Consider the following 10,997-nt stretch of genomic DNA (forward strand, 5'->3'; position numbering starts at 1 on the left):
TATATCCCTATTTTATAGAATTTTCATATCAAATAATTGGTAAGATTAATTTTTAATTTAAAGAGATGTTATAATCCGGAGCTATCTGGTTTTGGTAAGACCCATACCCATGAATTTGAGTTAAATCAATGAGAGGTCTTCATTTAAAAAGCAAGCAATCTGGTGACTTCCATAAATTATATGTTATAACCCGTTTAAAAGCTATCTGGATTTAGTGACCCATGACCCGCTTATGTTTTTTACTATAAAATTGTTTATTAATTATAAATAGTATCTTTTTCTTTTTAAATTGGATATTAATTTTTATTATATCCCTATTTTATAGGATTTTCATATCAAATAATTGGTAAGATTAATTTTTAATTTAAAGAGATGTTATAACCCGGAGCTATCTGGTTTTGGTAAGACTCATACCAATGAATTTGGGTTAAATCAATGAGAGTCATCCATTTAAAAAGCAAGCAACCTAGTGACTTCCATAAAAGGAGGGAGCGACCACATCGTGACACGTAGGATTATAGGGTTTTCGTTTATATATATTACATTATATATATATATATATATATATTTATTTATATTTATATTTAATAATATAAATAATAATAAAACTCGTCTTATATCCTCCACTTGTGGCCTAATGGTAAGAGGCTTGGGTTCTTCAGTGGAGACTCAAGTTCGAATCCCACTTGTGTCATATTTGGGTGGATATTGGCAATGAAGGATTTGAGCTAGTTCTTGTTCAAAGGTTGTCTGAGCCCACCCGGGTTTTCGTCCCACCGTGTGTTATGCCAGAGAGTTCTGCTCTTGTGATGGCACAACGGCTGTCAAGTGGCAGGAGGCGGTATGGTTTCCCAGAAAAACGTCCAAGGCAAACTCTGAAGTCAGCGTAGTCCGGTTAAGACAGAGCGAGGCATCCGGGTAATTCTAAAAAAAAAATAAAACTCTTCTTATTATGTTGGATCCGAGCCAACCCCTAAAACCCCTAAAATCCCAATCAATCGAATCGCAGACAGACGACCACAAAACCCATTCAATTCAATTCTGAGCAACAGATAGATAGATCGTTAAACCCAAAATGGTGGGACCTTTGGTTCGTGCACTCTTGAGGAAACCCATCAGCACCAGTTCTTCATACGGACGGTGCTTCTTGTCGGCCACCGCCACCGCCACTGCTAGGGCTGAAACCGGCGGGTCGGTGGATCCAAGCCGGCTCCGGAACGTGGCGGTGATTGCTCACGTGGACCATGGGAAGACGACTCTGATGGATCGGCTTCTTCGGCAGTGCGGCGCCGACATCCCGCATGAGCGTGCTCTTGATTATAATCAGCTTGAGAAGGAGCGTGGGATCACCATTGCTTCAAAGATCACATCTATTTCATGGAAAGAAAACGAGCTCAACATGGTTGATACACCCGGACACGCAGATTTTGGTGGTGAGGTAGGTAAACCTTCCTTACTCTTTCATTCTTCAATACTAATACTAAACTAATTCATCAGGTTGAGCGCGTTGTTGGCATGGTTGAGGGAGCAATATTAGTGGTGGATGCTGGTGAAGGCCCCCTTGCACAAACTAAATTTGTTTTAGCAAAAGCCTTAAGATACGGCCTTCGTCCTATTTTACTTTTAAACAAAGTAGATAGACCTTCAGGTGCTAATCACCAGTTATATTTACTTCATTCTTATTGCTTCAAACATTACCAATTATTTTATTTATGCAGTCAGTATCGAGAGGTGCGATGAAGTTGAAAGTTTGGTGTTTGATCTTTTTGCAAATCTTGGTGCTTCAGGTGTGTAGATATTGGAAATAAGTTATATTCATTGTTTTCCTTTATATTGGTTAATCAGTGCCAAAAATGGCCCTTAAAAAAGTTCTTTTTAGACTCTAAGTGCATCAAATATGATTATATAAAATGATTTTGGAGCTTTTATGCATTTAAGTTACACATTTGGCCACTTGTGACATAGATCCGCTTTTAGCTTAGCATTTTTAGGCTTGTAAATGAAGTGTACAGAGCCGAACAGAGCATGTTGGTGTTTTTTTTTTCGTTTAACTTTAATTGAGAAAACAAATTAAACGAACGGGATTTTGTATTCGTTAAGAAAATGAGCACGCTAATGTTTGTTTGTTAACAGTTAAACAACATGAAGTCATGAACAATTGAAGATAAACGAACATAATGAGTTTTAATGAGTCATGAACCATTGTAAACGAATGAACTAAAACAGATGTAAACTAACGAACATAAATGAATGTAAACAAACAAAAATAAATGAATTTAAGTGGACCAACATAAAGAACAAATGAGACGTGTGCTCATGCTCGTTCACTTAACTAAGGGGGTGTTTGGGATTTCTTATTTAACCTCCTTATAACTTATATAAGTCATAAGTTATAAGTTACAAAGTTGTAACTTATGACTTATCCACTCACTACCCTTAACTTTTCAAACACCTTATAAGTTATAAGTCATAAGGAGATTAAATAAGCAATCCCAAACACCACCTAAGTGTACACATTTTTTCATTCACTTAAATTAACGGGATTTCGTGTTTGTTTATTAAGCAAATGCGCACGTTCATGTTCATTTATGTTCGTTTATTAATGGTACAAACGAACGGTTCATGAATGTAAAGGGGTGAACATAACTGAGCTAAAACCAGTTAAAAGTGATGTGAAGAACCATGTGTTGGGCAAAAAATTATTAAAACTAGACTAAGGTACAACGGGCCAAAAATATTTAAATGAATATATTAACCAACGTAAACAAATGAACCCAAACAAATGTAAACTAACAAACATAAATGATTGTAAACGAACAAACATAATGTAACGAACGAGACATGTGTTCACCCTCGCTCATTTAACTGAATGAACACATATTTTCGTTCATTTATTAAATAATCGAACATAGACGAACTTCCTTTGGAATGGCTTACGAAGTATTCACTGAACGTCTGGGTCGTTTTCATGCTTCTTTTTTTCTTTATTTACTCATTTGACCAAATGATTAATAACCAGGTTAATATTATATGTTATCATATCTTGATTTTTCATATCATCTGAAAATACATTTATGAAATTAACATTTCAGAGGAGCAACTCGACTTCCCGGTTCTTTATGCTTCTGCTAAAGAAGGTTGGACTTCATCAACATTCACCAAGAATCCACCAGCTGATGCTAAAAACATGTCACAATTGCTCGATGCAATTGTGAAATATGTTTCTCCACCAAAAGCTAGTCTTGATGAACCATTCAGAATGCTGGTTAGTTAATTTATATTACAATGGTAACTGTTATCCAAAATTATTATGATGGATTTTTCATATTATTGAGGAATGTAATCTTGGTTATCTTTTTCAGGTTTCTATGATGGCAAAAGATGATTATGTGGGGAGAATATTGACTGGGCGAATTACATCTGGTGTAGTTAGGATAAATGATCGTGTTCACGGGTTACGTGATTCTGATAACGGGGTTGTGAAAGTTGAAGAGGGGAAAGTATGTGATTGTATATACTTGTTTTTTAAAGTTATAAAATAAATTGGCAAGTGTAGCGTTTTTTTAATTGTTTAATTTTGGTTTATTGTTTAGATTGTGAAGATAAGGAAAAACAGAGGGATGGTCTCGTTTGATGTTGATTGCGCGGGTGCTGGTGATATTGTTTCAATTGCGGGCTTGAAGAGTCCGTCTATTGGTCACACAGTAGCAAATGTAGAGGTAACCCCCCCCCCCTTCCCAAAAAATAAAATAAGATAAAAAGTAATACTGAGATTATTGATATATTGATAACTATTTCACAGGTCATGACCCCCTTGCCAACTGTTGAGCTGGACCCTCCAACCATTTCAATGACTTTTGGTGTGAATGACTCTCCATTGGCTGGTCTTGATGGTACTCAAGTAAGCTACACAACCCTTTAAAAAAAGGCTCGTGTAAGTGTTCGGGTTGACCTGTATAACCCGTTTAGTTAACCAGGCCAACTCACCAACCTGTTTAGTTAAAACAAGTTGACCCACTAACCCGTTTAACCCTTTATTTTACAACCCGCCAACCCGATTAATGTGTTTATGACTTGATTATATATATTACCACCAACCTGCCAACCATTTTTTATTTTCTGTAAAGCAAGTCGTGTTCGGGTTGGCCTGTTTACCCATTTAGTTAAACAGGTCGATCCATCAACCCGGTTTTTTTGTTAAACAGCATGACCCACTAATTCGTTTATGACCCGCTTAACCCATTTTTTTTCACGACCCACCAACCTATTTAATACGTTTACTATTTGATTATTACCCGCCAACTCGTTTTGACACGTTTACATAAATGGTTTAAACGGGTTTGTGTTCTTTTTACATGATTTTGTGTGTGGGTTAGGCTGTTAGGGTTGATCTTTTTGACACAAATAAAAATAGGGCTCGTTTCGAGTTGAACAGTTTAACCCGCCAACTCGCAACCCGACACGATTGACACCTGAGCTAGTGATATGTTATGGTCTTTATATATTTGTAGTTAACGGGAGGAAAGATTGGTGATCGCCTATTGGCTGAAGCAGAAACAAATTTAGCAATAAATGTAATTCCGGGTTTGGCAGAATCATATGAGGTTCAAGGAAGAGGAGAACTTCAATTAGGTGATATGATTCGCCTTTAAGCTAACCGCATGCTTTAATATGAGATATTGTGTATACTGACTTTTTTTTTAATTTGTGTGTTGACTTTACCAGGTATCTTGCTTGAGAATATGAGGCGTGAAAGTTTCGAGCTTTCGGTCTCACCGCCAAAAGTCATGTAAGTTTTTTTAAACCCCATTTTCATTGCTTTTTTACCTTACATATTAAACAGAACTTAAAGATAATGAGGGAGGACTTGAGAGAGTTGTTACTGCTTGAATGTTTGACAGTTGGCAGCAAATATGCTTCTTTAGTAAGTTATTAATATTTAATTTAATGTTACTGATGGAAGTTATAGTTTATACATGGTTTATCAACTATTATTTGTTATAGTTTACAAATAATCATGTGGACATTAGTCTTAACTTTGCTAGTCAGTTAATTACATCTTGTATTATTAATGGGCCTTGTCGTTTAGTCTGAGTTTTACAAAAGCCATTAGAAAAAAAACATAATTTTGATCTTGAACGACTTCAATAATCATTTTTTTTAAAGAAATTAATACGCATAGTATTTGTTGGTTATAGGAAAATGATTACATGTCTATTGTACCACCTATATTTTATAGAGGTGGAAATTTAGCCCCATTTATTTATGAATGAGTTGATTGGTCTGTGTTTATCCAACGTCATCAACGACCTGCTTTCCCAGATCCTATATGAACCATTTGGATAGAAGCTTAAGGACTATCATAATCTTCATGACATACAGGAAAACATTATAAACACATGTTAGAGCATTATGCTTAATATATTTATCTACTTACATAATTAAGTTCTTAATAATAAACTAGAAGCTTAAGGACACTAATATTACAATCATTAACTGCATGGCATATGCAAAAGATATATCATGATTACGTTCCTAATGAATTATAAGTTTAATAATACTTGCTTTAAAATCATGAACTGTATAAGTTTAAGAACACTGGAATGACGATTGCGTATTTGCGTTTGGGGTTTACAATTGATTAAAAGGTGTATGTGGGTCAACCCGACCCGACCCGACCCACAGCATTTCAAAATTTTACTCTTACTAATAAAAATGATGACTTTTAACCTGAAAGCGTTTTAACATATTTCCCCACCTGCCAACTTTGCACACCTTTAATTAAAATGTTTGGACAAAATTATTTAATGCATTGGCATGTTTTGATTTTGTATCAGGTACAAAGTTGACAATGGTTTGAAGCTAGAGCCGATTGAGGAAGTAACTATTGAGGTGAGAAAGCAAATTTACTTGTTAGATTTAATGTTACTCATGCAGGAGCATTTATATTTAATTAGAATATTTTATTTTGTTAGTTTATCTTTTATTATTTTGTGTTTATCTAGTTTCCAAGTTTATCTCTTTTTCGTTTAGTATAAATAGGGTTTATTGTTTAGATAGTTTTTGATTAAGTTTATTGATTAAAAGCATTGTTCTTTGAACCTATGGTTCGATTTATCGTCTTTGATTAATCACGAGTCTCTTGAGCCATTGATCGCTTCCAAAACTGCATCAATTGGTGTCAGAGCTTTTGGTTCTCAAATGGCTTGACGTGGGGGTGAATACTTTCTTGATCATAGAGTCACCGACAAAGGCAACGAAAGAAGTGTTTTTTATTCATGTGCTCATGGAGAAGATCGACATCCTACTCACAGAGTCGCCGACCGAGGCAATAGTGGAGTCTGTTCCGCCTCACGGGATCTTATTAAGATCAAACGACTACGAGAACGAGCCCGTGGTCTTGAAGAGATTGAACGGCTCTGAAAACGAGTCCGCGATCTCGAGTTACAACATGAGATGTGCAAGACGGAAACCTAGTCGAGCACCGTCGTCGGGGACGAAGGTGACGACGGAGAGGAGCATCCGTTTTACCATCACCCACTATGGTTCTTAGAACTAATCTATCCAGAAAGTGTGTCGGAAGACAACCCTGTCTTTATTTGCGGATCCTTCCGGTGATGATTTTAGCTATGATTCGCAACCCGCGTTTGATAACTACCGGGAAGAAGAAAAAAGAGAGAACAACAATCATAAATCTTCAATAACCTCTCAAGGTATGTCTGATGAATTTTTGATGCCTTATAACAGTTATGATGCCTCGAATTTCGATAAATACGAGGATGATTTTTGGTGGTCGTCTCGTACATGTGGTTACAATGAAACAGTGCAATTTAACCGGAAGTCTTTGACTGAAGACATGGCCGATTATGCAAGGATAAGTGTAGGCATTGTGAACATGGAATATGCTGATGAATTGATTTCTAGTGTTCATAATTCTGGAAGAGGTGTTGGTCGACCTCTGGTGGCTGTTGTCGGATGTTGATGGGAATAACCATAGTTGTTTGGAAATTCCATCATTTAAGGAGAATTTGGCATTTTACGTGATAATTGAGAAAAAAATATTGCCTATTAAAAAAGAAAGGAATATTATTTCTTTAAACAAGGTTGACTTTCCTAATGTTATAGGTGGCGTGGATATTATCGAAGAAGAAAAAAACCAGTGGAAGGGATTTTTGCCAAATGCTAATTTTTATATGGTTAAAGATGTCATTTATGAAGATTTGCATGTAGGTTTTACGGACAACAATCAAATGTATCTTAAAAATGCACAACATATAATGGGGCCAATTATTAACTATGCAAGCAAAGAAATATTATCCAGATCGCATGAAATATTAGGAAATTGAACACAACCAATTGATCGCAATGAAATATTAGGAAATTGAACGCGATTCGATGCTCCCTTTGACCCAGGTGGTGCAAGTCAAAACCGAGCGAGTCGTCTCGAGAAGTTGAAATATTTGGGCGAGTCATGATGATATTGAATAAGAATCGGGTTGATATATTCCTTTTGATCCTGGTGGCTTTGGTCCGTAGGCAAAACTCGGGGACGAGTTTTTTTCAAAGATGGGGAGTATGATGCAGAAGCATCTTTTTTATTTAAATTTTGAACTTCCTAATTTATCTTATTTAGTTTCCTATTATTGTTATAAGTCATAGTTATAAATTAAGGTCTAGTGTTTATTATCAATTAATTTTTGATATTAAGTTTTATATTAAAAGAACATTGTTCTTGAACTTTTGATTCGCTTTATCGTCTTTGATTATCATGAGTGTCTCGAGCCATTGATCGCTTCCGAAACTGCGTCGGTTACACTTCTAATTATAGTATAATTTATTGATTTTAGGTGAATGAAGAACATGTTGGATTGGTTATGGAGGCGCTTTCTCACAGACGAGCTGAAGTTACTGACATGGGGCCCGTCCCAGGAAACTTTGGCAGGACTAGAATGACATTAACGTGTCCTTCAAGGTCCGTTATTAATTTTTTAATTCACATATTTTGTATATGATATTTCATTTCGTTTTTTTTAAATTATATTAAATTTAATCCTCCGTGTGACACTTCAGGGGACTGGTTGGCTACAGAAGTGTGTTCAGCAGTGACACTCGTGGCACTGGATTCATGCACCGTGCATTCATGGGTAACATTTTCTTAATAAAAATGTTTTTATGTTTTATCTAAACGCGAAAGTTGGCTTTGTTTTTGGGAATTACTTATGGTTAGATAATCCTTGTTTGAAATGTTACATGTATATTGAAGTATGATTTCTAAATATTGAAATATTATTTTATTTTGTGAAAAATGTTTTTACAGCTTATGAAAAATATCGGGGCCCACTTGGAAACGTCAGAAAAGGAGTGTTGGTAATATCCCTGTTGCCGTTGCTCATTCTTCAAACTCCGTTAAATAGAACATGAACTTTTTAAAAAATATTTAACCTGCGGTTGGTTATACATGGTTATTGGACAGGTGTCATGTGCTCGCGGAACGATCACATCTTACGCTTTAATGAGTTTGGAACCACGTGGAACACTTTTTGTCACTCCTGGCGTAGAGGTGATTATTTTTTCTCCAAAATTTTTGTTATAACTTTACATAAATCGTTGGGGTGATGAAGTATACTATGATTGCAAAAAGTATATTATTACAATAATAATAATAATAATAATAATAATAATAATAATAATAATAATAATAATAATAATAATAATAATAATCTAACTTTGTTTTTGATTATGCAGACATATGATGGCATGATTGTAGGTGAACACTCACGAGACACGGATCTTGATGTACGGATGATATCTATTTTATTTTTACTCAAGTTTGATGGGTTTTTTTACTTTTATTTATAAAATTAATAAGATGAGAATTTGTGCCAGGTTAACCCGGTACGAAACAAGGCACTTACAAACATAAGATCTGCCGGAAATGACGAGAATGTGAAGCTGTCACCGCCTCGCAGAGTTCGTCTCATTCACTTATTTTACTAAATCTTGATTATTAATTCATTATATTTGTTTCAGTTATTAAAGTCTCAAAAGAGGACCTGAATGTAAACCGTTATTTTCGTTGTATACAATTTTATGCAGATGACACTTGAGGAAGCTATTGGCTATGTGGCATCTGATGAGCTAATTGAGGTCAGTTAAATTTTAATATAAAGGTGGCTGTTTTGACTCGTTTAATAAACATGTTGATTTCGTTTATACTTTGCTTTAAACGGGTCAAGATAGTGCTCGTATTTGTGGGTTTGACGTTAATTAGCCATGCTTTTGAAACTGAATCTGTTGATTGATATTAACTAACAGGTTACACCTCATAATATCCGGTTGAGAAAGAGATATTTGGATTCAAACAAACGGAAAACAATGAGTAAAAGGCCAAAGGAGTGAGTGACGAAATGCAACAACATACATTTGAAGGAGACTGAAATTTTGAATTTTGTTTTTTGAATCATATTCTTAACAAACACATCAGTGAGGATATTCATATTATTATTGAGAAATAATAAAACACTGAAAACGAAATGTTGTAGGTCTACTCAGATATTTATCTCTTTTTTTTGCAATATAATTTGTTGCTCTTCTTTCTAACCCAAGGTTTCTAGAAGGTTATTATTTTTACAGACAACCAGGGGAATATATGTGCGTCAAAGGTGTTCAACGAATGGATTTCGAATACCGGAATGAATTGAATTGAGTATTGGAATCAAATTTCGATTGCTGAACTCAATTATAACTTATATCAAATTTCAGGTTTTTCGACCCTCAAACCGGTTTATATACCTCCGGTCCAAAATTGTAAAGGGATGGTATAGGTTGGTGCCAGTTTGGCCCATAAATGCGTTTATTGGTAGAAGTGTTAGGGTTTGGACCCAAAATACCTTTGCCTGTACCATTGTTATAATCAAAGTAGCCTAAATGAGAATGATTTTCAACAGTTCAATGGCCCAATCTGAGCCAAAATGACGCGGATAGCGTTGACCTAGTGAGGTAGAGGTGCACAGATTGGGTATTTTCAGGTACCGGTTCTGGGTATGGTCAACAAAAGTCAAGAACGGGTCGGGTCCGAGTATATCGGGTTTCGGGCCGGGTCAGGTCCGGTCCAGGTATGTTTTTCTCGAGAAACCGAAACCCGATTCGTACCCGCAAGTTGGGTTGGGTAGGAAGCGGTACCGAGTCGAATCTCGAACCAGTTTTTTTTATTTTTTTTATTATAGATGAGGAAAATATGGTGGTGTAGGCTTTCAATTAAACCCGGATAACGTTGACCTAGAATTGAATACTTATGACATTTGTCATTTCGATTCGATTTGTATTTGTTCTCGTATTGTAAACCCGACCCGTTTTGTTTTCAGATATTTGAATATTAATAAATTAATGAATTTAATATTGTAATCATGTTTTATACTAGTTGTTTCATTCCAAAGTCATTAACGGTGTTTAAAATGCTTATTTTGTGCTCAAAACGACCTAAAATGAACTACAATAACTAAAATTGCCAAAAAAAACTTTGGCCGAGAACCCCACCTCACTTGGCGAGTAGGGCTGGCTTCGGCCCGATGCCCGCTGCCCACAGTTCATTTTAGCAAATCAGTTTTTTAACGTTTTTGTTCGTTTAAGCTCGTTTAAGACCCGAACTCATGTTGTAACCATCCAAACCAACAAAGACTCAACCCATAATTATTTTAGAAACCCTTCGAAAACGTTTTTATCCATGGTCTTAATTTATTTAATTTAAAACTCTTTTTTAAATAAAGCATCAAAGTGTACTGTATTATCCACCTGACAAAGCTTTTACCCAATTCTTACAAACCTTAATCTTTCCCCACACATTGCCCCTCCATCTTAGCCATTTCCCCTGCTCATCTTCCCCCCTTCCTAACAAATTGTTTGAACTTGCAATTTGTTCTAGCTAGTTTTGCTTAAGTTTGATTTTAATAGTCAACGGAACCAAATCTTGCATTTCAATCCGTTTTGGGTATATGTTT

General features: G+C 35.6%; 1 protein-coding gene across 1 annotated transcript; it reads left to right on the forward strand.

The window, feature by feature from the left end:
* Positions 1–1,169: 1,169 nt before the first annotated feature.
* On the forward strand, positions 1,170–9,451 carry LOC143595550 (uncharacterized). Its single transcript, XM_077074536.1, has 18 exons — positions 1,170–1,438; positions 1,498–1,648; positions 1,719–1,787; positions 3,093–3,265; positions 3,363–3,500; positions 3,594–3,719; positions 3,803–3,901; positions 4,512–4,632; positions 4,726–4,789; positions 5,838–5,892; positions 7,848–7,972; positions 8,071–8,144; positions 8,318–8,367; positions 8,474–8,560; positions 8,746–8,796; positions 8,887–8,970; positions 9,097–9,147; positions 9,316–9,451. Exons 1-18 carry the CDS (start codon positions 1,262–1,264, stop codon positions 9,397–9,399), a joined length of 1,779 nt encoding a protein of 592 aa, XP_076930651.1. The 5' UTR covers positions 1,170–1,261; the 3' UTR covers positions 9,400–9,451.
* The last annotated feature ends 1,546 nt before the right edge of the window (positions 9,452–10,997 follow it).

The sequence above is a fragment of the Bidens hawaiensis genome, unplaced genomic scaffold (genome assembly GCF_021521415.1).
Source record: "Bidens hawaiensis isolate Kalapana, Puna unplaced genomic scaffold, B.hawaiensis_p1.1 tig00045322_1, whole genome shotgun sequence".
NCBI classification, from domain to species: domain Eukaryota; kingdom Viridiplantae; phylum Streptophyta; class Magnoliopsida; order Asterales; family Asteraceae; genus Bidens; species Bidens hawaiensis.

Coding starts and splice junctions, on each gene's coding strand:
- LOC143595550 (XM_077074536.1), top strand. CDS start 1,262: ATGGATCGGCTTCTTCGGCAGTGCGGCGCCGACATCCCGCATGAGCGT. Junction 4,633..4,725: donor AAGAGGAGAACTTCAATTAG/GTGATATGATTC, acceptor TGACTTTACCAG/GTATCTTGCTTGAGAATATG. Junction 4,790..5,837: donor GTCTCACCGCCAAAAGTCAT/GTAAGTTTTTTT, acceptor ATTTTGTATCAG/GTACAAAGTTGACAATGGTT.